A 26,604-nucleotide genomic window follows, 5' to 3' on the forward strand; every position below is an offset into this window, starting at 1 on the left:
CCTTTAGTTGTCTCAGTAAGCTGGATATATAGGACATTTTTGGAATATTATCGCATTTCTAATTTTGCAAAGCTTACTTTTTTGGCTTAAATATGAAGTTAACGAGACAATTTTCAGCACTGCATAGCTGTCTGGCTGAAAATCATTAAGATTTAGTTATGTAGACATTGTGAGCACTTAATGCCAATCATTTACTGCTTTAGTCAACCTTCTTGCTCTGTGGTCGAATGTCAAGGTGAAGCCTAGTTTTCGGGCCTTGATGAGACATCATGTATGGGTCTCAGCTAGGTAATGTGAAAGCAGATGCCAACGAGCCCACAGGATCCATACCACCATATTTTTGGAAAGATGATTAATAAATCAACTTCCCAATTATTCATGTTTGTGTACTGTTTGGATCCCTATCACCATATCAATGATGTTGAAAGAAAGGAATCCAACTTTACCCAGGTCTCAGGAGGCTTGGCCATACTATTCCATTCTTCATTTATTTGACTTTCATCCCATTGTTGATCAACCATGGTTTTGTTCTGTGTGAATCAACTAAACTTTTAACCAACATATATAGAAACCAATGAACGGCGGTTAGTTGCTGGTTTTACTTTATAATTGTTGTTTTGCAATTATGCAGCCTCACTGAACAACTTGAATCGATTAAGGTATCTATGGACGGGCAGAGCTTATCAGCTATGACTTCATTTTTGGAGTGCAAGAAGGTATCGATTCATTTATATTTTATTAGTTTTCATTTAGATAGACATCCATCATTAGGTTATTAGTTTTCATTTATGGGTAGTTTTGCTAGTTTGAAGTCTGCGTATTTTCTATACTTGATTTGCCAATATGATTATAAAATCATAAACATATCTGTCTCCACTCAAGTCTGCTTAGAAGGCATGTGAATTTTCAGGCTTTCTTTATGCTTTTTTTTTTTGTGAGGATAAAAACTGTATCATATCTCATTTCTACTTTTGTAGAATCAAGACAAATTGGAAGAATCTAACAATTTCTCAAAAGATGATGACATTGATCTATTGATGAAAACATTGCAATCTTTGGAGGCTCTTAGAGCGGTGCTTATTAAAGGTCTTGAAAGTGGTCTTCGGAATGATGCCCCTGATACTGCAATAGCGATGCGCCAAAAGGTAATTGCATCCAAAATTTTGAATGACATATACAATGAAATTTTGATTGTATAGTGCATGGAATTGTTTCTCAGTAAATTATTCTGTGCAGTGGCGTCTTTGTGAGATCGGCCTTGAGGATTATTCTTTCGTTCTTCTAAGCAGGTATTTTAAGCTTAAGCCTACTTTAGATTCTGCTCTATTAATATGGAATAACTAATACATACTAAAAAGTGTTTGCGTTCTTCTCTTGCGAAAATTCATTTATGGATCATTATTAACTTTATGAGAGTTAACTTAGACGGGAATCTTTTGATCAATCTTATATGCTGTTGTCTAGTTAAAGAGTTTTTGAACATTGGATATAACTATGTCATATGGAAGCCTCTACCCATCAATAGGTAACATGCTATAAGCTCCTCACTAAATAGCGATTAACTGCAGACTATAATCAATGCTCCCAATCAAGCTAGTGTGTGTGTGTATGTTCACATGCTCAGCTTGGAACAGATTGGTATAGAATTGGCTAAGCACAAGCTTTGAATTTGTCGATATCAGTTGGAGCATCAGTTTGTCAATTTTAGGAGGCATGTTATGGGACATATGACAATGCTTGGATGCCAGGGAAATTCAAACTACATGCAATGCAAACTCAAACTTAGCTAGGGAAATGTTATGAATTTGTTAAATGAGATGCATGTCGAAATGTTATTAATTCATTAAAAGTACTTGTTTTAACTCATATTTGATGTAAGTATTAACAATTTAAGGTGTTAATGCAAAAGTCGACCTCGAACCAGTGAAACCAGCGGGAGATCAGCAGGATCGATACAATGAAAGGAACAGCAACAGGGTTCAAGACTGAGGTCTAGTGGGCTCCGTAGGGGCCTGAAGCTGTCCTCCAAGTATCACTCTGATTGAGAAGAAGAGTGCTGAGATCAAGACCTTCGCATCAGCAGCAGTGAATAAGGAACTGATGCAGCCGCAAGTGTGGAAAGTGGTCTTCTTTGCCTCTGGACAGCAACAGCAGATTCAGTTGTTTAGGATCCTCTTTAGGTCTTCGCAGATGTAGTAGCAGGTAGCAGCACTTGATTGCAGTCACACAAAAGCAGGAACAGTAGGGAGTCAAATAAGAGAAGAAGTAGAAGATAGGAGAAGAAGGGGAGAAAGGGATAAGGAGATTCGGCTCTCTCAGCCCTTCATCCTCACAATAGGACAGAATATCTTTGCCAAAGCAATAATCTAAATTTTCATTAATTCATCTGTTTGGCTTCTAAAGCTTTACATATAAATAGGTAGCAATGACTTGCTCCTCAAGTTACAAAAATTAGAAAGTTTTAACTTTGACAAGTCCAAAAATTGGAAACTACAAAAATAGAAACGATAAAATAGCAAGTCTCTTATAAGGCTGAGGCTTGGATTACAAGCAATGAAACTGAAATAGAAACTTCTAAATAAAAGCTAAGCAACTAAAATAGAAACTCTAATTTAGAAACAAATAGTTAACAAAATAGAAACTAGGCCTTGCCAAAATAGAAACTAAATTAATAGCAGCTTCTAATAGAATATTCCACTAGCATCCAACACCGGATGTAAACGGATCGAATTCGGTCGGATAGTGGCATTATCATATTCGTATCCGATTATATTCGGACGGATTCGGATAATATCCTAATAGTTTTCAGACAGATTCGGATAGTTTTTGCCTTTTCGGATAGTGATTTTTTGAATACCGATTCTCCTGAATGGATATGAACGTGGATCGAATACGAATTTTCGACTATCCGTTGACATCTTTACCGTTTTGTTGATGAAGGTTAGGGTTGAGACTTGAGAGTTCAGTAACTACCTTTTCTTCTACTTTTCTTAGTCTTTGATTTTCTTACATTTTTAACTAAAAATTTTATCTTGTATTTATTTTAATAGATATGTGATTCCATTTATCACTGTGCATAAGACAATATATATAAATCAATAGAAAATCTAGAAAAAAATCACATTATCTTAACTTAAAATTATAAAAATAAGAAAACAAAATCCAATAAGGTAACTTAATCGAATAGACGAACACAAAGATATATTTCAAACATTTTATTACCATCGGAATGCTAAACGAATCGGACAATAATCGGTCGGATAGGGGGATTATCATATTCGTATCTGATTAGTTTTCGGACGGATTCGGATTCTCCTAAATAGATACGAACGCGGATCGAATACGGATTTTCGAATATCCATTGACATCCTTACCTAATATTCACACCACCAGTCCATTTCAACCCCATATCACTGTTCATGTAAACAGTACCATAAGTTACTGTTCACGTGAACAGTAATTTTTTTTGTTGAATTTTGTCTGCTTCATGCTTCGATCTACATCAAAGTACTTATCTGTTTGGCTGCAAGGGAAATAAAAGCGAAGGGAAGTGAAATCAGTTCATTACTAAAGTGGAAATTTTTGTAATCATTACCTCACATACTGGTGTTACTAACTCCAAAATATGCCAAATTTGGTAATTAAATTTTATTTTTAGTTTGCAATCAAATTCTTTTGATTTGAACAGTAAAGGTAATTTATATCTGAAAAATATATTCATCAAATGTGATAAGAGTTGTAGGTAAATTTATGAACTGTTAAATTCTGTCTATTCATCATGTAGAAGTGATTATATAGATAGAAGAACAGACCTGTAAATGGTAGGTCTACACAAGGAAATAGCTATCTAAGGAAAGAAAATATTACATAGAATATATACAGCTAACAAGAAATACTCCTATCCTGCATCTTTACACCCCCTCAAACTGATACTGGGTGGACATTGGTTACAAGATATCAATGGCGAGCAGAAAACATAGCTTTGGTAACAATGTCCACAATCTGATGAGCAGAAGCTATATAAGGAAAAGATAATCCTTTTCAAGAGTGATTTCAGTTTCCTTTACTTGCAACCAAATGGAGACAAAAGGATTTACTTTTCTATTTTAGTTCAGAATCAGAGTGAGGAGAATTATTGGCTTGTCAATAATACCAGAGGCCCACTTTATTTATAATGAGAATTACAACCCCAAGGGCAAACCTTTAGGGATAAAACAATAAAATAAGAAAAACCCTAGTGTAAAAAGAAAATATCCTAATCCAACGGTTCTCAATACTCCCCCTCAAGTTGGTGCGAAGATATCAAATATGCAACTTGGAAACCATCGGATGGAAGACTTTACAATTTGAGCCCTTGGTAAAAATATCAGCTAGTTGATCACTAGTACCGACATAAGGGATGCAGATGATTCCTTGCTCCAGCTTTTGTTTGATAAAATGTCGATTGATCTCCACATGTTTGGTCCTATCATGTTGGACCGGATTGTGTGCAGTGCTAATGGTCTCATCGAGTCATTACTAGAAATTCCCAAATTACCCAACAGACTTTTAAGCCACATAAGTTCGCAGATCCCTTAAGCCATGGCACGAAATTCGGCCTCTGCACTAGAGCGGGAGACAACAACCTGTTTTTTGCTACGTCATGTAACAAGATTTCCACCAAGGAAGGAGCAGTAACCGGAGGTGGATCTCCTATCATCGATGGATCCAGCCCAATCAACATCGATGAAGATCTCCAACTTCAAATGACTATTATGGGAAAGCTATGATGTATGGGGTAGAATGCAAGGCAGTTAAGAAGTGTCATATTGATAAGCTTTGTGTAGCAGAGAAGAGGATGTTAAGATGGATGTGTGGAAAAACAAGGAAGGATAAAGTACGAAGTGAACGTATTATAGAGGACGTGAGAGTCGCCCCGATTAGTGACAAGCTTTGAGAGAGTCGTTTAAGGTGGTATGGTCATATTCAACGGAGGCTTAGGGATGCCCCAGTAAGGAGGAGTGATATGATCCTGATTGATGGAGCTAAAAGAGCTAGGGGCAGGCCTAAAAATGACCATAGGAGAAGTGGTGAGGAAGGACATGCATAGCCTAGGTCTTGTTCCAAGTATGACTTCGGATCATGGTACTAAATCTCGTTTTGTTTCGGTCTGATCGAAATTTCCGAGATACCGAAATATGGTATTTTTCCGTGGGTGTAAAATGCCAAAAATGACTGAGATTTCTGAAATTTACGAAACGAGATTACCCAAATTACCGAGATTTCCGAAATTTCCGAAACAAGATGACCGAAATTTCTGAAATATTCGAAATATTGCATTTTTTCATATTGGACTTGTGTTTCGTGACGGACAGGTAGAGATACTCGAAATATTCGATATCTCGACCGAAATTTCGTGAGTTTTAGTACGATGCTTCGGATAGGGCCTATTAGAGGGTAAGGATCCATGTTGCGGAGATTCTCCTATCGTGCTGGGTTGAGCTTCTTCCCTCTTACTATCTTTCATCTAGCATATTGCATCTTTCATTTGGCATGCCCCATTTTACATTTCTCTCTCTCCTTTTTTTTTGCTAGAACTCAGTTTTCCTTGTTGTGTTTGGATCCATGTAGCCGACCCCATTAAGTTGGGATAAGGCTGGGTTTGTTGTTGTATTATGGGAGAAAAGAGTTCCCTTTCCTGGGGCAGACTTCAAATACCTTAAAATCCGATGAACTGCATCAAGGTGAGATGTCCTGGGATCATGAAGATATCTACTAACAATGCCTACAACATTGGCTATATTCGGCCTGGTATGGGATAAAGAAATCAGCTTTCCCACTAGTCTCTGGTATTGTTCCCTGTCAACTGAGTCACCCATACCTGCACATAGCTGATGATTGACCTTGATGGGCGAGTCAGTAGGTTTGTATCCCAACATACTAGTTTCCTATAGAAGGTCCAAGATATATTTCCGCTGAGAGATGAAAATTCCCTTGCCGGATCTTGCAACTTCGATGCCTTGAAAATATCAAAGTGGACCTAGGTCCTTAGTCTCAAACTCCTTAGCAAGAAGGGTCTTCAAATGGGAAATTTCAGCATTACTATTCCCTGTTATAGCAATATCGTCAACATAGACGATGAGGGCAGTGATTTTAGAATCACTTCTTTTGACAAACAAAGTATGATCAGCTTGACTTTGTTTGTACCTTAATTTTTGTATAGCCTTTAGGAACCTGCCAAACGACACCCTAGGTGATTGCTTGAGACCGTACAGGGATTTTCTCAATTTACAAACACAGCCAGAAGCCGTTGGGAAAGAAAAACCAGGTGGTGGATCCATGTAGACTTCTTCTTCTAGGTCTTCATTCAAAAAGGCATTCTTGACATCCAACTGTTGAAGGTCCCATCCTAAATTAGCTGCACATGAGAGAAGGGCCCGGACTGAGTTCATCTTTGCTACAGGGGCAAAGGTTTCGTGATAATCGATTCCATAAGTTTGGGTGAAACCCTTAGCGACCAGACGAGCCTTGTATCTGTCAATCATCCTGTCTGATTTTTGCTTGATTGTGAACACCCATTTATAGCCGACCAGTTTCTTCCCTGTTGGGCGAGGAACAAGCTCCCAAGTACCATTTTTGTCTAATGCCCTCATCTCTTCTTCTATAGGGGCTTTCCACTTTGGATCAGTAATGGCATCTCTCCAATCATATGGAATAGACATAGAAGACAAGGAGGAACAAAAGCCCTATTGGAGGGAGATAAGGACTCATAAGAAACAAAGTGAGAAATAGGATGTTGAGTACATTATCTAACACCTTTTCGAAGAGCAATAGGGTGGTCATCATGTAAAGAAGAAGCAGGTACAGAAGATTCAGATAAATTAGTAGTAGGGGAAGAATCATTACCTGATGGAGAAGTCGGATTTGGTTGAGGCTCCACATTAGGTGCTAGAGGGTCGTTTAAGGTCCTTTGCTTCTTGGATTTCTTCCGAGTGTATATTTGGAGATCTTGAGGGGAGCAGGAATAATTGTACCTGTTTTAATAATTGACTTCCCCCGACCCGTTTCAGTAATAGACTCCCCCTGACCCGAGATTTCCCTAGAAACAATGGGAAAATTATTATCAACAACCATGGGATCAGTAGGAAAAGGAGCCTCTTCTTCCTCAAGACTCTTCCCCTGAAGTGGTGCTATGAAATATGGTTCAGGTTCATGAAAAGTAACATCCATGGTGATATAAAGGCGGCAGGTGGGAGGGTGATAACATTTGTAACCCTTCTGAGAGCTGAATAGCCAAGAAAGATGCACCGAAGAGCACGAGGATCCAATTTGGAACGGGATGGAGAAGAGTTATGAGCAAAGCAAACACACACAAATATTTTGGGAGGAAGGGAAGAAGCAATAGTGGGATCAGGAAGAAAGGAAAGAGGGGTCTTGAAGTTTAGAACACTGGAGGGCACCCGATTGATGAGATAGGCAGCAATGAGAACCGCATCTCCCCAATACATTTTTGGAACACCCGTAGTAAACATCAAGGCATGGGTTACATCCAAAAGATGGCGATTTTTCCTTTCAGGAATGCCATTTTGTTCTGGGGTTTCTACTCATGAGGTTTGGGAAAGAATGCCATGGGATGAGAGATACTCTTGAAAGGCACTATCCACATATTCGGTACCATTATCACTACGGAGTACCCCGACAGCAGCGTTGAATTGAGTGCAAAACATAATATGAAAAATTTTAAAGCATGTAAAAGCAACAGATTTTTGATGAAGAAGATAAACCCAAGTAAGACAAGTATAGTTATCAATGAAAGTAATAAACCATTGACATCCATCACGATCAACGGTCCTAGAGGGACCCCAAACATCAGAATGTTTAATAGGAAAAGGGACATCACTGTTCCTGTCACTAATAGGGTAAGAGTTCCTTGTGTGTTTAGCAAATTCACACACATCACAATTTAATTGTTCTAAACCACAAATCTGAACTAAATCAGGAAACATAGAATGTAAAATATGAAAAGAAGGGTGGCCCAAGCGGCGATGCCAATAAACGAGCTTTGTCAGGGCGCTATCAGAGCGGAGAGTATGTGCAGAAGAAGGCACCAGAACTGTTGGTGAGAATCCAAGAAATAGAGACCATCACGGACCCGACCATACCCAATCGTGGCGCCCGTCACCAGATCCTGAAATAAACAATGAGTTGAAAAAAAATGAACAGAACAGTTCAGATCACAAGTAAGACGGTAAATAGACAAAAGATTGGCACATAATTTGGGAACATGTAAAACATTAGAAAGAGAAATGCTAGAATTACATGACATAGAACCTTTACCACAGATGGAAGACCTGGACTCATCGGCAACACGCACGGCACACCTTATCCCTTCCAGAACAAGCAGAATAGGTACGGAAGATCATGGGGTCACTTGTCATATGTTCAGTAGCATCGGAGTCAAGTAACCAAAAAAGGACCAGTGGAAGAGACATGAACATTACCTGATTGTGCAAGATTAGAAATAGGAGTAGAGGAACTAGTAGTCATTTGAGTCACCAGTTTTTTGAGAGCTGCCATTTGATCCGCAGAGAAAGGGGCCACGGCAAGAGATGCAGAGCTGGTGTCAGTTGTCTCAGTGAGGTGTGCCTGGGAGCGTGTGCCAGCTGGTTTAGGGTTGCTCCCATTTTTGGGGCGCCCATGAAGTTTCCAACATATTTCCCGTGTATGACAGGGTCTACAACAGTAGTCACACTGAACAGGTGCACGAGCATGAGCTTTAGAGGGATCCACAGGGAGAGGTGTAGGAGGCGTTGTGAGCAGAGCAGACCGAACAGGGACAGTAGAGAGCATCATAACAGTGCGGCGATGTTCCTCTAACTGAACAAGGTTATAGGCCTGGAGTAAAGTAGGGAACGTCTCATGCCCTAAAATCTGCACATTGACAGGATCATATTCTGGATTGAGACCTATCAAAAAATCATAAACCCTCTACATTTCTCTCTCCTTTTGAAATGTACTAGCGTCCTCAGAGTGCACCATGGTAATAGGATGATAAAAATCCAATTGCTGCCACAGAGTTGTCAAGGTAATGTAATAAGCGGTGAGAGTGAGTTCCTTCTGGACAGTATTATGTACTTGGCGACGAATCTCATAGATTTGGGCATAGTTTCCTACCTGGGAGAAAGTTTGGCGAACAACATCCCATAGATCCTTGGCTGAATTAAGTAGAACAAAACTCGGACTAACTGAAGAATCCATGGAGTTGATCAGGAAAGACATTACCAAAGCATTGTTGGAGGACCATGTAATAGCAGCAGTAGGGTCAGTAGGCTTTGGAGTAGTTCCTGTAACAAGGTCATCATAGTTGTGTCCATTAAGAGTGAGCAGGCAGGCTCGTGACCAAGTAAGGTAGTTCGAGCCATTTAATTTCATAGGGCCTAGCTGAAGAGAATTGGAGTGCCCAGTTGAGGAACCATTACGCCCAAGAGAGGGCGTGGAGTTGTTGCCCGTAGATGTGACGCTAGTTTGGTTATCGCCCATCGGAAAAACAGCAAGAAGGCAATAGGGAGACCAAATCAAGGACGCAGCAGTCGGAAGGGAAGCCGACACAAGGGGGAGCAGCGATCAAGGATCATGGCCAAGACACGATGCCAAAACAAGGAGGGAGCCGGCAGAGAAAGGCGTGATGACTTGATGTCGCGGCGGCAGCACCAGCAGGGACGAGCTGGCGGTGGAAGCGCGATGACGTGTGGTCGCAGTGGAGCAGCGGCAACAACACCGGCCAAAAAAGGACCAGCGGTAGAGGCGCGACAACTTAGGGTCACGGAGGTGGACGACACGACGTCGAGGGTCGCTGTGGCGGCACCAACCAAGAAGAGGGTTGGTGATAGAGGCGCAGTGAGTTGAGAGTCTCGACGGTCAGGGCAACGGCGAAAGGGCGCTGTAATCGAGGTGCATAAAGGGAGATACCTAAGTGTGCATGGTACGGGGATCGTCTACCACACTAGAGGAGGAGGCGGAGTCAAGGTAGAGGTGGTGGTGGCGGTGGAGGTGGAATGGGAAGCGAAAGAGAACACCAAAAGAATTTTTAGGGTTTCGTACTCTGATACCAAGTTCATAATCAGAGTGAGGAGAATAATTGGGTTGTCAATAATGACAGAGGCCCACTTTTTTATAATGAGAATTACAACCCCAAGGGCAAACTGGTCCATTAGGGATAAAACAATTAAATAAGAAAAACCCTAATGTAAAGAGAAATGATCCTAATCCAATGGTTCTCAACAATTTCTTTCTTACTTGGCTAAAATGTGTTTTAAATTCCCTTTTTTTGCCCTTTTGCCATTTCCGAATTGATCTGAAATGTATGCCAGAAAATGCCTAAAAAAGCACCAAAAGTTGTAAACATGTTTTCCTTTTTTTGATTTAAAAAATAGGCACTTTTTAAAAAAAAAAATTTATTTTTCATAAAATTAATTTAATATTCTAAAAGCTTATGGCCCATACATCAAATGTTAATATTTTTTTTTAATAAGACATGAGTTGGTTCCACAATTTATGTGTGTATATTGTCGCTTTTTTGGTTCAATAATTTCCAAATCTAAACATTAAAAACCCATACTTGTAAATTTTTATTTGTCGTTTCTAAATGTTTGACCGCATTTTTGATAATCCCATTCTAATTTAAGATGTATTTAACATGTTGTACTAAACAAAGTTTTTTTCCGTTCCCGTTTTAACTAACTATGCTTGGACCTTGTATGGAGAGAGAAGGCCATAGCAGTTGGTCAGAGGATGTGGAGAGAGAAGTCCATAGCAGAGAGGATTGCATTTATCTTTACCCAACCATTACCCAAGGAGGCCGGTAACCTCCTTCGGAAGAATTTGGGTGTGGGTATACCCAAGGCTTTAAGTCTCTTAACGTATCTGCTGATTCTAATTTATGCATATCTTATTATTAAGGTACCGATATGATACCTAAAAAAATTATCAACTGTATAGGGTCAATACGTGACCCAATATGGTCGATACTGATCGATACAATTAATACATCTCTTATAAACTATATTTTACTTATCACTTATTTATAGTATTTTATGTGTCAAAATTGTATTTCACATGTATCCTAAACATTTCCATGTGTATCTTGCGTCTCTTGACTCTTCGATACAATACGATACGTCTCTTCAAATCACCCTTCCGATATGATTCCCGATACCGATACTTTAAACCTTGGGTATACCTCCCAAGCATTGAGCTGCATCGAGGTGCATATTGATAGGGGGAGAAGTTGCCATTGTTATATCGTTGCTCCCGGTGGAATTTAGGAGGAGTTGTTCCTTTGGTACAAATGTCAAAGGTGGAGAGACCCAAATTGAGGGAGATTTTTCAAAAAGGGGGAGAATGTTTTGAGAAGAGAGCTCATGTACAGGGGGAGTTTGTGGAGATGTCACATCCTAGCTCCTTTATGGACTCACCGGTAGTTTGTTAGAGCCCTTTTATTGTTGTCAAGGGGGGAGAAATTTATGAGCAATTGGAGTTCAGCAGATGACATATTGCTCAAAGTGTTGACAATGTTACTCCAAAGGGGGAGATTGTTGGCCGCACCAGCATGTATTGTAATGTAGTTTTATATTGGAAGGGACCCAACTAAAAGCCAATAACCAGGATCTGCTATGAACAGGGTAGTTCGGCTAGGTCAAATAGGTGATTTTGGTCAAATTAGGGTTAGGGTTTGATGTATGTCAAGTTGATTTAGGGGAGTATATCAGTGAAGGTTAAGTTTTAATGGTTGCAAGTGAGCTGGAATGGAATTGCAACAATTTAGGGTTAGGGTCTGGGTTTTTGAAAAGGGTATAATGGTGGAATCTAGGGTTTAGGATGGGAAATTAGGGCAGGGGTTTGGATCGAGTTCTTCTTAGGGTGAGATGGAAATTTGATCAAAATATGGGGGTATTTTGATGCCTAGTTTGGTCTGGGCTGAATTAGGGTTAGGGAAATGATATTCAGAGATGGAGGGATGCTAGGGTTTGGGTGGTTTAGAAGATTAGAAGTAGAAGGGGAATGCTTCAATTCAAGGTTGTTGCAGAAAATCCTTGGCAGCAGCTTAAATACTAAAGAAGTTGAATAAAAATCAGATCTTGAACTTGAACTTGAACTTGAAGGAGATGTTCAAAGAACTTGAAAAAGAGCTTCACACTGCGAGGTGCTGATTTGGATCAAACACCAATCCCACCAACGAACCACCCAGACTTCCCACCGCAAGGTGTCAATCGGATCAAACACCGATCCCACCAGCCTTGATCAATCACAAGACAAAAATCTTCAATGGAGAAGAAGAGCAGCAAAAGCTTTTCATTAATATCAAAATTCGTATTCAATACTTGCTTCCCTTACAACCTGATATAAAAGACTCAAAAATAGACTCCTACACTAAAAAGGAAAGGCCTAACCCAACCTATTAGGTAACTTAAACTGGCTAGGAAAGTGAATAACAAAGGAAATACACTCAAAACATAGTTGGACTTATTGAGTCCTAATCTCGCCCAACTTAAATAGTCAAATGACCACTTAAGTTGTCACATGACCACTTGACCAAGTCACGTGATCACTTATGTGGTCACAGACCACTAATGACATAAAAATAAAACTAAGGAATCCCGTAAGCAACCTAATTACCCATATTTTTGGCCCATAAAGGTGGCCTATTACATAGAAAACTCATGGGATCAAAGGCCCAAAATGTATATAACCCAACCCTAAACCCAACCCTAGACTTATTCCTAAGCAAACAAACCCTATTTGGTGATGAATCTGCATCATATTGTTGTTATTGTTGTTAGCATACTAAGTCAACAGAGTAAGAGGAGTTGTGGTGAGTGTACAGTGGAGTGGGCAACAGCTATGAAGATGTGCAGTTGGTGTTGTAACAGTCTGTTGAGCAGATGATATGGTAGCAGACAAAGTATTGGAGCAGTTGCAGAGGTTTGCTGGGTTATGGCAGGTGACGGTGAGGTCTGGTGAGGGAGTGTTCAGAATATTGTTTCTGCACATGCAGTGACTTCACAGATGTTTTGATATGTCCTTCATTTGGAATCTGTGGAAACTCAAGACATGAGAAAAGTAGATCTCCGAGTTAGATTTCCAACCATTTGAGACTCAGATCAATCTGATATCGGAGTTGGAAGTTATGGATTGATCATTAAAAAGGGTACCTTAGTTCCAGGAAACAATTTCTGCACTTACATCAGATTTACTTATTTATGGAATCCATGTACTCAACTTGAGTTGAAGGTGAAAACATGAAAGTTGTAGCCATTCAAGTCGACTTTAAGTCGGCGAAAGAATCAAGTCAATCTGAATTTTTGAGAGAGTTATGTCTATTTGAGTGACCAGAGGTTGTGCTGCTGGTTCAAGTTGGAGACATGCCGGATGGATGCCGGCTGATGATGGCAGAATCCATCTGAAGCATGCCGGCTCATGAAATCGGTCTGCTGGGTGGAACTGGCCGATGGTGGCTGAATGCATCTGAATGTGTCGGCTCATATAAGTGGCATGTTGGTTGGAACCGGCTGATGTTGGCCCAGAGCAACTAAGCTCATGCCGGCACACCAGTAGCGAAACTGACATACCGGTTGTGGCGAGAAAAGTCTGAATGCGGGCTGATTTAGGGCCAGTCATTTAGGGATCTTATTAATACCCCTTTGCTTGATGAAGGAAGGTATGAGAGGGATTTTGAGCCAAATAGAAGTGTGGAATGTGGCTTGAGCAAGAAAAGAAGAACCTCACTCAAGAGAGGAGAAAAGAGGAGAATCTCCAAGAAGAACTCTAGAAGATTACCTTCAAGCTTTTGTTTGATCTTGCATCATTGGGAAGGATTCTTCAATTTCATCAAGACATCATCAAGGGTTTGTGAAGAGAAGAGAAGGAGAAGAAGAAACCTAAGGTTTGTGAGAACCTTCAAGTGTTCCTAAGTGACGGCTTGGTTGAAGCTCCAGCAGTGAAGAAGCATCAGTGAATGTGAACTGCACAAGGGGTGCCAACATTGGTTGGAGGTAACCTACTTTGGTTGTATTTCCCACATGTATGTACTAGTGCATAGGTTATATCTATGATGAAACGCACCTAGTTTGAGATTTAAATTGGGACTTGTTATTGTCCATTTATTATTAATATTGAGGCGACAGAGTGGGTGCTCGATAGAGTTGTTGATGGTCCTTGGAAGTGGGTGCTACATATATTGGGGATGGGTGCTCCCTTGTAGTTGTAGCTACATAAATTAGGGGTTGTAGCTCCTTTGTGGTGAGGGTGGGCCTTGGTGCAACGGTAAAGGTTGTTCCATTGTGACCAAGTGGTCACGGGTTCAAGTCTGGAAACAGCTCTTTGCGAAAGCAGGGATAAGGTTGTGTACATTATGACCCTCCCCAGACCCCGCAGTGGCGGGAGCTTCGTGCACTGGGTACGCCCTTTTCTTGTTGGATTTATGTGTCCATCAAACTCGGTTCGGTCCGGTTCAATCCGGTTTTACTTTGTATTGAACTTTTATACATTTTAGTTTAATATTATCACATGCGATATAAACTTTTTGAGCATTATGTGTCCGTAAGTTTTACTTATAAAGAAGAATTGTTTCTTTTCCAGCTCGGGGTGCGCATGATTAGCTTCGGTGGTATAGGGTAGGGTTTGGACTTTTGCGATCTGGTTATGGAGGGTCCCCCTCCTCGGGGGGAGCACCCACCTGATCCTTTTCGTTGTGGGGTCGTCTCGGGTGGGTCTGCTCCCTCTTTCGCGACTTTGCTAACTCGTTCGTTGGCCCCTTCGTTTGCAGCAAGGTCTCAAGCCGATATCTCTGTGAAGCAGCCTTCGTCGTTCTATGGAAAGCCTGCGGTGTTCTTCTCGCAGGAGGAAATCGTTCTCTCAGAGCAGGCTTTCTCTTGATCTCTTCTTCGCTGATTGCCAAATGCAGCCATGGAAGACCATCGCTTCACGTCATTAAGTCCTTCCTCCATAAAAATCTCTTTGTGCAGGGCGATGTAGTGGTCTCGACGCTGGACAGACGCCATGTTTTGCTGCGATTCTCGGCGATGGCTGATTTTGTGAAGGTCTGGCTCAAGGAGCAGACATATATTCAGGGGTTTCTGTTCCGTTTCTTGAAGTGGTCGTTGGCTTTCTTTTCTGGTTGGGAATCGCCCATGGTTCCTGTGTGGGTCTCGCTGTCGGGTCTGCCCATTAATTTCTACCAAGGGAATTTTTTGGTTTCAATTGCTGGAGCGAAAGGGAAGCTGTTGAAGGTAGATGGCGCGACTACCGTTGTTACCAGGACTGTTGAGGCAAGATTCTGTGTGGAGGTTGATCTTAGGGAAGAGTTGCCTTCGAAAATCTGGATAGGTGTTGAGCGGAGGATTTCTACCAGCGGGTGGTGTATGATAAGCTGCCTATGTACTGCGCTATTTGTTCTAAGTTGGGCCATGCGAAGGAGGTTTGCAGGAAATCTCGAATGACAGGTGGGGCTGCAAGTCCGCCGGAGATCAGTGTGAGCTTGCGGGAACGGCACGAGGAGGTTGCAGTAGTACATGCTCAGCCAGGTAACAGGGATGATAATGGTGTTTGTGTTCCGACGAGGGAAGGGTCTTCTCGGGGAGAGGTGAGGGGGCTGCCGATGTCTAACCAGCACCAAGGGGATCCTTGACGATCAGGCCGTTGGCGGCAACCTGCTGTCATTGCAAGCCGAGTGGAGGGAGCTGTCGGTGAGGAGGCTCGTTGCGAGCTGTCGGTGAGGAGGCTCGTTGCGAGCTGCCGGTGAGTGTTCCGACCAGTAAAGAGCCACAGGGCGACGAGGAAGGGTTAGCTGCAGTGTTAGTGGGGCTGCTGGCGACGGAGGAGGTAGGGGTTCATTCTTTTGCATTGCGTGAGCTTTCCTTAGATGAGGCCCCAATCGATGCAGCAGGAGATGGGGTGCACAATGGGCAGTTGCAGCAGGGGCTGGAGGTGCAATCGCAGGAGGAGTTTCGGGTACTTGAGGGTGTCACGGATTGGGTTTACAGGGAGCCAGGTGCAAGTGGAGGCTGTTCTCAATCAGTGGGGGAGCACTTTGCAGGGTTTTTTCAGAGTAGGGGTCAGTCTAGACGCTCCAGGGACGATTCCCTGGTGGTGGAGCTGCCTGTTCCCACCTTGGATCGAGAGGCCCTTATGGACAGCTTTCGAAGGTTCAATGCTTTAATGGAGACCAGATTTCGACGCACTGGTGAGAGATTGGGGGAGGAAAATTTGTAGCCTGCGGGGGAGGAGAATAGGCGGCCTTCGCGGGCAGTGAGGCGAACAAGGCAAGCGTCTCAAGCTTCATGTGCTACGCTGTTCAGAGCCGGAAATGTGTACAAAAGGAAGAAAATCAGGAAGTCAAGGTGGGGAAGGCCAGCCAGGGTGGAGCCAAGCCAGCGTGTCACCAGGTCCATGGGATCGATGGAGTCATTCCAAACTGTTCCCTAATGAATTGTTTGTTTTGGAATGCTCGAGGAATATGGAACAAGCCTACTTCAAGGCGGTTGAAAGCTTTGGTGAATCAGCATAAGTTTGGTGTGGTTGCTATTGCAGAGCCAAAGGCACGGAGGACTATGGGGCAGAAGGTTTTGAGAAGGGTTGGTTTGGATTCCATGCATATCCAGGACAGATTGTGGATTTTTTGGAGGGAGTCTGTGCAAGTGACTGTGGTGGTGGAGCACGAGCAGTTTGTTACCCTAAGGTGTGTTGAGGCTGGGGTAGGAAGGTTTTTCATTTCCTTTGTGCATGGGTTGTGCACGACAGCCGAAACGAGGGAGCTGTGGTCTAACTTGGCTGCTTTCTCTAGATCAGTTGATGAGCCTTAGGCGGTGGGGGGAGATTTTATGTAGTGGCTGAGCCAATGGAAAAAGCAGGGGGTCGGCCTGCTTGTTCTCAATCTCTTGAGGAGTTTGGCAGCTTTATCAGTGGAGCTGGTCTCATGGATGCAGGTTACACAGGCAGTATTTTCACCTGGTCAAATAACCAGGAGGGCGCCAAAAGGGTTTTGGCCAGGTTGGATCACTTTCTTGTTAATGCGGAGTGGGCTGGAGCTTACCAAAGAACTGAGGTCACTCACTTTAACTGGATTTGTTTTGATCATGCACCTATCGGAGTTTCCTTTGCAGCCAGTGCGGAACGGGGCTTCTTGTCATTTAAGTTCCAACAGATGTGGCTTTTGCATCCGAACTTCATGGACTTTGTTAAGAGCCAGTGGGAGAAGCAGGTAGCGGGGTCTCCGCTCTATGTTTTGTATCTTAAGCTTAAAGGACTTCGCGGTGCACTGTGACGGTGGAACAAAGAGGTGTTTGGCAACATCCACCAGAGGGTGCGGGATGCAGAGGACTGTGTTAACAGGGCTGAGGCTGAATCAGACCAGTACAACAGTGAGGAGGCTAGGGGGCGTTGCAGACTACCAGGGAGGCGCTTCAAGGGGTTCTGTTACAAGAGGAAATTTTCTGGACGCAGAAGTCTAGGGCAACCTGGTTGAAAGAGGGAGATCGGAACACGAAATTCTTCCATTCTTTGGTGAAGGTGAGGCGAAGAAATACAGGGGTCCACCAAATTATAGGAGGGGGGGAGTAGATCACGGACCTCGATGTGATACAAGCGGAGGTGGTGCAACACTTCTCGGGGATCTACGCCTCTCAGGGGTGTGTAGTGGACGAGGGGCTGTTGGCTTTGATTCCTAGGGTGCTCTCTGATGCGGACAACTTGTTCCTTCTGGGAATTCCATCAATGGAAGAGGTGAGGACAGCAGTTTTTGCTTTGTCTGGGGACAGTGCGCTAGGCCCTGACGGTTTTTCAGGGATTTTCTTCTCAGCCTGCTGGGATTTAGTAGGACAGGATGTGTGTGAGGCTGTTCGGGATTTTTTCACTGGTGGGGGCCTCCCAAGAAGCTATACATCGGCCAATCTGGTGCTCATTCCCAAAAAGGAGAATCCGGGGGTGATGGCTGATTTTCGGCCTATTAGTTTGTGTAATTTCTCCTACAAGATCCTGGCAAAGATTATTACAACTAGACTGGCAACGCTACTTCCATCCTTGGTGGCTGAGGAGCAGGGTGCTTTTGTGCAGGGATGATGCATACATGACAACATAGCCATTGTCCAGGAGATGGTTCAGGACTTGAACCGAAAAACAAGGGGTGGCAATGTGATTCTTAAGCTAGATATGGCCAAGGGTTATGACCGCCTGGAGTGGGAGTTCCTCTGGCTTGTCCTGGCCAGGTTTGGTTTCAATGAGGCATGGATATCCTTTATTAAGAAGACGGTCGATAACTGTTGGTTCTCAGTTGTATTGGGAGGAAAGCAGTCCGGTTTCTTTAAGTCTACCAGGGGGGTTCGACAGGGAGACCCTCTCTCCCCGGCACTGTTTATTCTAGCAGAGGAGGTGCTGAGCAGGGGTTTGAAGGGGTTGTATGGTGATGGCCTAGCAGCATATTATAGGCTTCCGAGGGGTTGCCCAGGGATTTCACATAGTCTCTTTGCGGATGACACCAGTATTTTTTCCAGGGGTTTGAAGAGATCACTCAAGCAGATTATGGGCTTCATCACCAGGTATGAGGGGTTCTCTGGTCAACTGGTTCATAAGCAAAAGAGTTGCTATGTTCTAGGCGATAAAGCTTCAATGGCTGCAGCGCACACATGGTATAAAATCTCACGAAATATCGGCGATATATCGCCATATTTTGTGAATCTCGACATGTCCGAGATGCGAAACACTTCCGAAACATAAAAATACAATATCTCGTCGATATATCGTGAGATCTCACGATATATCGTGAGATCTCACGATATATCGCGAGATATTGTAAAAGTGACAAATAGTCACACTAAGGGCCTTATAATTCCATATTTCGCAGCTCTTGGTCGATATTTCGACCGAGAGTTACTGAAAATCAAATTTTCTCTCTTCTTCCTCATTTTTTGCTTTTCTTCCTCCCTTCCAAGCCTCATCCAAGCATTGTTGAAGCTCCTTGTCGCCGGGAAGACGTCGGAGGGTCATCTAAGCTCATCATCCAAGCCTATTTTCATTATTTAAGGTAAATTCTATTTCTCTAAAACTATTTTTTAAAAAAAAACTTTGTACAAATGTTGTTGGATGTTGATGATATTAATATATGTTAGACACCGGAGGCCGATCTAGAGCCTCACGGTGTCGAAACTTTTTTCCCATATGTATTTTTTTTATTTTTTTTTCTGGTTTTAAAAATTCATTTTCCTACAACTAAAATAGGAAATAATTAGGGGTAATATGACTTAGATGGTAATGAATTAAATATATGTTAGACACCAATGGCCGATCTACGGCTTCACAATGTCGGATTTATTTTTCTGCTCTTAAATAATTCTTTTAATTTTCAAAAATTAAGAAAAATATATAAAAAATTAAAAAAACAGAAATAAATAAGGAAAAATATGAGTTTTAAGTTTAAAAAATAATGAAAAAATATGAAAGTTATTTCTATATGTTTTGAGATGCATTACATGTATATTATGTTTACTAATTTTTGGTTTTGTTGTGTTAGGTCAATACTTATATTAACATTATATATAAAAAATTGGTTTTAATTATGTGAAAAATATAAGGGTTAGGGGAAAAATATTAAATAACTATACAAGTGTATTAGTAATCTAAAAGTGTCAATTGAAGTGCATCTACATTAAGTTTTTTAATTATTTGTGTTACTTACATTGCATAGAAACAAGTATCATTATGGCGGATCGTGATAGACAACGTGCGAAGGGCAAGCAAAAGGTGGGGAAAGTAGTCAACAAAGGGGCGGAGGGAACAAAGAGAACAGAGGGAACAAGAGAGACCAGCCAGCCAAGATGGGTGACATTGCATGGTTACATGGTACTCCCATTGATGGGGATAAGAGAAAATCTATATGTAACTATTGTCACATGCAATTTATGGGAGGTGGGTCCAGTAGACTTAAACAACATCTGACTGGAGGATCTAAAGATGTTGTAGGTTGTCATATGGTCCCTACTGAAGTAGCCAGGGAGATTGGTGATAGTTTGAGGGGAAGAAAGAAGAGGAAGGCCGACAAGCAAAGGATAAGAGAACAACTTGAGGATACAGTGAGGAGTTCGATGGGAGGAGGAAGACGATACAATGATGATGATGATGATGATGATGACTCCTTCTCTGATGATGATGACATTGCAGTACCTGATGACATACAAACAGCAGAGGAGGCTAGGGATTTTAGGCGGACTGTTTCAAGGAGTAGAGTAAGTTTTCAAGATGATCAGCAGAGACAAAGAGTAGGGGGTAGTGGAGGAGTGGCGATCTGGAGGTCCTAGAACTTTGAATCCTTTTAAAAGATCACAAAGTGTGAGGGCAACCCCAACACCTCTACCTCAATACCACCATCAACATCGATCCTAAATTGCATAAGAAGAAAGGAAGCGATCAACCCGAATCAAAGGAGCTGGAAGGGGATGAAGGGATTGGTTAAAGAATCAATAGCTAAGTGGATGCTATACCATACTATCCCAAAGAAACATCGCACAAGGCCCCCATTATGATACCATGATAGATACCATTGCAGTAGGCCGGCCCAGGATTCAAGGGCCCCACCCCATATGAGGTAATGAATGTTTATCTACCTCAACAAAAGAGTGAGATTGATGAGTATATTAGTGAGATGAGGAATAGGTGGGAGACATATGGGGGGACTATAATGGCAGATGGATGGACTGGGCCTACAAGAAAGTCCATCATCAATGTCATGGTTTATTGTGATGGGAGGACAGCGTTCCTCAAATCTGTGGATGCATCCAAAGAGATAAAGGATGCAAAATATATTTACAGATTGTTAAAGGAAGTAGTGGAAAAAGATGTGGGTATTGAGAATGTTGTCTAGATTGTAACGGACAATGGAAGTAACTTCAAGCTGGCCGGTGAGAAGATGATGAACAATAGTAAGTACCGGCTCTTCTGGACTCCTTGTGCAGCCCATTGCATTGACTTAATGCTAAAAGATATGGGAAAGTTAAAGTTGGTGAAGACTGTGGTTGAAAGTGCAAGACAAGTCACCAACTTTGTATACAACCACTCCTATGCACTCAATCTATTGAGGGAAAAATGTGGGGGTGACTTGGTTAGGCCTGGCATCACAAGATTTGCCACCAACTACATTGCTCTCAAAAGCATTGAGACAAAGAAGGCCAGGCTGAGAAGCATGTTTGCTTCTGAGGAGTGGTTTGAATGGTCGGCGACCGTATGTCAATCAAGGGTGCAAGCCCAAAACACCAATTTGAATTCACATTTTTACAATTTTATGGTTTAAATGTGTTTATTAAGCTTAAATAAGGCTGTTCATGAAGTTTCAGGCCTAGATATGGCCAAATACCCCCCGAGATGGACCCCCGAAATATTGCAGAAAAAATGCAATATTTCAGGCATATTTCGCGATATCTCGGATATTTCGGATATCTCGGTAGGCCCGAGATACCGATATATCGCGAGATATAGTACTATGAGCACACATGGTGGGGGTGGTTACTTGGTTCCCCAGGAAGTCCCTTTCTATTACTTGGGAGCCCCCCTGTATTCAGGAAGATTGAAGATTAGTCTCTTTGATGGGCTACTAGGGAAGATCAGAAATAAGGTGGCAGGGTGGAAGGGAAGATTACTGTCCTCTGGGGGCCGTGTGACACTTTTGAAGCATGTTCTCTCTTCGATGCCAATCCATGTCTTGGCTACTCTGGATCCACCAAAGGCGGTCTTGCGCAGGTTGTACAGGATTTTTGTTGACTTTCTTTGGGGCAGCTCGGAGTGGGGCATTCGAAGACACTGGGTGAGTTGGAAGAAGGTTTGTAGGCCTATGGCAGAAGGGGGTCTTAGTGTTCGACTGCTACAAGATGTGGGAACTGCTCTCAGGTTGAAGGGGTTCTGGAAGGTGTTATCAGAGCAAACACTGTGGAATGCATTCTTCAAGGCTAAGTTTTTCAAAAATTTGCATGTCACTTTGGCAGGGAGGATTGGGACAGGGTCTAAATCTTGGCGCAGTACCATGGAATTCAAGGAGTTTGTTATGGAGAGGTCCAGGTGGTTGACTGGGGTTGGCAACATCTCTTTCTGGCTGGATAACTGGGTGGGTGCTGGTCCCCTCATAGACTTCGTGGATAACGGGTTGCTTGTGGACGTGAACCTGCGTGTGAAGGATGCAGTTGATGTGGAGGGGATGACTTGTTGATATGGACTCCAATGAGTGATGGCTGCTTCACCTCTAGATCAGCTTGGCACAAGGTTAGGCAAAGGGACCCTGAAAGGGCCTTTGCTAAATGGATTTGGAATCAGTCAGTGCCTTTGAAAGTGGGGTTTTTTGTCTGGCAGCTTCTAGTTGGTAATATCCCCACCGATGATGTACTTATGGCCATAGGCATCCCTCTAGCATCAAGATGCAATTGTTGTGGACACTCAAGGAGAGAAACCGTGGACCACTGTTTAGGTGCTGGTGGGATGGCAATGAAGGTGTGGAAATACTTCTCTCGGCTTTTGGATATCCCTTATTTGTCCACACAGGATATCAGAAGTCGAATTTTATTTTGGCAAGACACAGGAAGTCACAAGAGTCTCAGTGACTACATCATCGGTATCTTACCGGCGCTGGTTGTCTGGGAGCTGTGGAAAGAGAGGAATAACCGGAGGCATGTGGAGAAACGGCGTAGTACAGCCACCATAGTCGAGCGTATCAAGGGTTGGTTAAGGGAGATTCAGTACCCCAAGAAAATTGGCGCTTTGGGGTCCTCTAGGGATACATTAATCCTTCAGTGCTTTGGTGTAGTGGCCCCTCGGTTAAGGCTGAAACAGCCCCTTCCGATTTTTTGGCACACCCCGTTGAGGTTTGTGAAATTAAATGTGGATGGAGCGTGTAAAGGCAACCTGGGGATTGGTGCGGGAGGAGGGGTGATTAGGGACCACACGGGTGTGGTGCTGGCAGCCTTTGCAAACTTCTATGGGGAATGCACTAATGCCATAGCGGAGCTCAGAGCATTAAGGGATGGCTTGAAATTATGTCAGGAACTAGGACATCCAGAAGTGGTGGTTAACTCGGACTCGGCTACTACGGTAAATATGGTCGACCTTAAGAGATGCAACTTATGGAAGGGATGGTACTGATTCTAGGAGGTTTTAGCTCTGGTCGTTCAGACGCGGGCTACTGTGTCCTTCGCATTTAGGGAAAGCAACAGAGCGGCTGATTGGCTGGCTAGAAAAGCTTGTGATACAAGCGTGTCTCTCACCTTCTTCCAGGACAGCATGCCTGGGGGGAGCTTTGCAAGGATCATTAGGGAGGACAAGGCTGGTTTGCCAGTTTTTAGGTTCTAGTAGGACAACTTTTATTGCATGTATGGGTGGGCCAAAGGAGAGTGTATTTGAGCACGTATGTGATTGGGTAAGGGGTAAGGCGGGATGTCCCCCCTATGTATTCTTTGATTCGTTTGCTTGATTAATAAAATTCTAGGGGCTGCCCCGGGTCGCAGTTAAGTTCGGGTTTAAAAAAAAAAAACAAAAAAAAAAAAAAGTGTTTTACTTATAATGGAAGTCACGACTAGGGTTCAGGCTGGGCACCCTTATCATATGGTCATCGCATTGGGTATGCCTAGACATGTGATGTCAGGGTACGAATGCGAGAACTCACATGATTGATGTGTGTATTGGGATAGAATCTACTCATCGCATTCTTTGGTTCATCTATGACTGAGACTCAAGTGAGTTAAAGCCGGTGTTTTGGGAATGCATGAACACTTTGTGAGTGAAGGAGTTACTCAATATGGTCACTACTGCCCGATTGGGGAACACCAAGATTGAGATTGTCTGTGTATGGTCGGATCGGAATCTGGATCCAGTGCCGTTTTAGAAATGGTTTTTGCAAAATCTATTTTACATAAAATAATGGATTATATATAATTATTTGAATAAAGTGTTTTATCGAGTTTTGTGGGACTCGATCAGATGCACAGACACTCTTATATGGACATATACTATGGAATGGGGTTTGGCAGTACAAGTATACATGCCCTAGATTCCATAATGATGGTGTTGATTAGTGGGGGGGTTGTACATGATAATTTATTATCATGTAGGGAGTTATTTGGAATTTACTAAAATAATTGGTTCTTTATTAAATTAATGGATATGGTATTAGTTGTAATTATCCATAAATTAAATAAAGTGATTAATTATATCATTCCCTATTAGATTCTGCTTCTTCACTAATTAAAAGCACTTTGAGTTTAAACAGAACTGCCAAACAAGGAGAGAGAGTCAGACTCTCACTGGGTTTTTTATTTTCGCATCCAGGGTTTTAAAAAAACCCTATTATTATATAAAGGGACCAAAACGCAGAGGGGGCGCACAGTGCTCCACGTTTTCTGGCTGCCCCCTCTTGGATGTGTTTTGGTCACCCCCCTCTCTCTCTTGTGATCTCTTCTTCTTCTTCTTGTTGCTCTTTACTGTGTTTGAGAGTTGGGGTTTTAGAAACCCAGGTCTGTGCTTGAAGAACTGAAGAGCATCTGGGATTGGCTTGAAGAACCTTGGCTGCACCATTGGAGGTTCAGATCTGTTTACTTAGAGTGGTCGTTGGAGGAAGAACCATTGTCTATTGGAGGAGCAACACTTCAGGCTCATCAGGTTAGCAATTCTGTGTTAATTCCTCTTGTTTTTAATTATTGATTATTCATGGGATGCGAAAGAAACTCGAATCGATTTGTTTCCGCTGCGCATTCGGGTATGGGATGGATCCCTCTTTCCATAAGATGGATTATAGATGAATTTTTCCGTCTCTTTTGGGTTCCCTAATTCCATGGGACACAAAAGAGAAGGACAGGGCATTGGTTTATCAGACCAAACCCTGATTGGGATGCACCAGGGTTCCCATGGGCGACCATGGGAAACCCTAAAATTAAAATCGGGCGCCCCTGGGCAACCATGGGCTAACCCAGGGGGTGCAATACCCTAATTGGTTTATAATTTGTTTCCCAGAGGAACCATGACATGATCCCTGGACCGTAGTTTGACCTACAGTGTGGTATCAGAGCCACTTTTCTCACCCATGGATATCATATAATTAATTGGATGTAATTATTGTATATGAGATGTAATCTTTTTATTTAAATATTCATGGTAGAATATGGATGGATGTTTTTGCACATGGCTTATAATGGTTGTAACAACCTTCCCATATGTATATGGGTGGTTACAAGGTAGTTATTCATGTAACGACCTTTCAATGTGCACATGGGTGGTTATGGTTGTTGTAACAACCTTGTCCATGTAAGATGATGGAATTTTATTTTTGCAATGTTTTTATTTTTATTCCATCATAGGGTTTAAAACCCATTATTCCAGATTTAATATAAATAAATAAAAATTCTTTGTACCCTAGATTCCTTGCGGTGCCAGTGGCTGTTGCCTACGGTGCCAGTGGCTGCTGCTGCTTACAGAGCTAGTGACTGCTGCCTACGGTGTCAGTGGCTGCTGCCTACGGTGTCAGTAGCTGCTGCCTACGGTGCCAGTGGCTGCTATCTACGGTGCCAGTGGCTACTGCCTATAATCCCAGTGGCTGCTGCCAGTGGTGCCATGTGGCTGCTGCCCATGGTGCCTTGTGCAACTGTTTGGTGGTGTTTTTCCCTCCAAAATAAAAAAAAGGAGTTTTTATTTATTTTATTGTTGTATGGGTTGGAGGAAGATGGGTGAAATCCCAGTGGCTGCTGCCAGTGGTGCCATGTGGCTGCTGCCCATGGTGCCTTGTGCAACTGTTTGGTGGTGTTTTTCCCTCCAAAATAAAAAAAAGGAGTTTTTATTTATTTTATTGTTGTATGGGTTGGAGGAAGATGGGTGAAGAGATTCTTCTCTACACTCACTTGGGAAAAAATTGGGTTATATTGTGAATTTGGGTACATGGTTTCACATGAGATGTGATGTTTTATTTCTGGAATGATCCATGTGATTGTAGGCCCCATATATAATGTTACATTGTCTATGTGATTATGGCATTGACTTTCTAATAATGTGGATGGTAATTTGATGTATGTGATGCATTGGGATTATGGGTGGATGTGATGCTTCTCTCTCTCTCTCTCTCTCCTTCTTTCTTTTTTATAAACAAATGTACTCTACCCCATGGGCTGCCCAAAATGGTGGGTTGATTTCCCCATGAGGGGTTTCTTTATTATGGAAAGAAAAATGTATAGAATATTTTTCTTAGGTTTCTATTGTAATTTTAGAGGAGTTAGGACTCCCAGGGCATGTTGATGATGATCCAAATGTGGCGCTCAAAGCTTATGGAGATGCAAGCCACCTACTTTGAAGACGTGATCGGGCGGAGGAGATGATCGAGGCGTGGCATCTATGGCATGATTGATGCACCCATAATTAAAAGAAAGTTATTAGTTTTATTTTTATTGGGAGGGTTCTTTAATTGCTTCTGATAAAAATGCCGCCATCCCGTAATCACTTTTAATTAATGTTGATTAATTATGTTATTTAATTCCATCCATGATATGTACGTGAGAGTTGCTTAATCCCTTTTTAATCATAATACATGTATCATATGGACTAGTCTAAGTTAGTAGA

The 26,604-nt window shown here is 42.4% G+C and overlaps 1 protein-coding gene across 1 annotated transcript in view; it reads left to right on the forward strand.

Moving 5' to 3' along the window:
* LOC122656952 (phosphoglucan, water dikinase, chloroplastic-like) overlaps positions 1–26,604 on the forward strand; it is a 125,714-nt gene that overhangs the window by 38,008 nt on the left and 61,102 nt on the right. The window contains exons 7-9 of the mRNA XM_043851658.1: positions 632–716; positions 978–1,145; positions 1,237–1,289. Coding sequence (XP_043707593.1) covers positions 632–716; positions 978–1,145; positions 1,237–1,289 — 306 coding nt within the window. The remainder of the gene's footprint in view (positions 1–631; positions 717–977; positions 1,146–1,236; positions 1,290–26,604) is intronic.

The sequence above is a fragment of the Telopea speciosissima genome, chromosome 3, assembly GCF_018873765.1.
Source record: "Telopea speciosissima isolate NSW1024214 ecotype Mountain lineage chromosome 3, Tspe_v1, whole genome shotgun sequence".
Taxonomy (NCBI): Eukaryota; Viridiplantae; Streptophyta; class Magnoliopsida; order Proteales; family Proteaceae; genus Telopea; species Telopea speciosissima.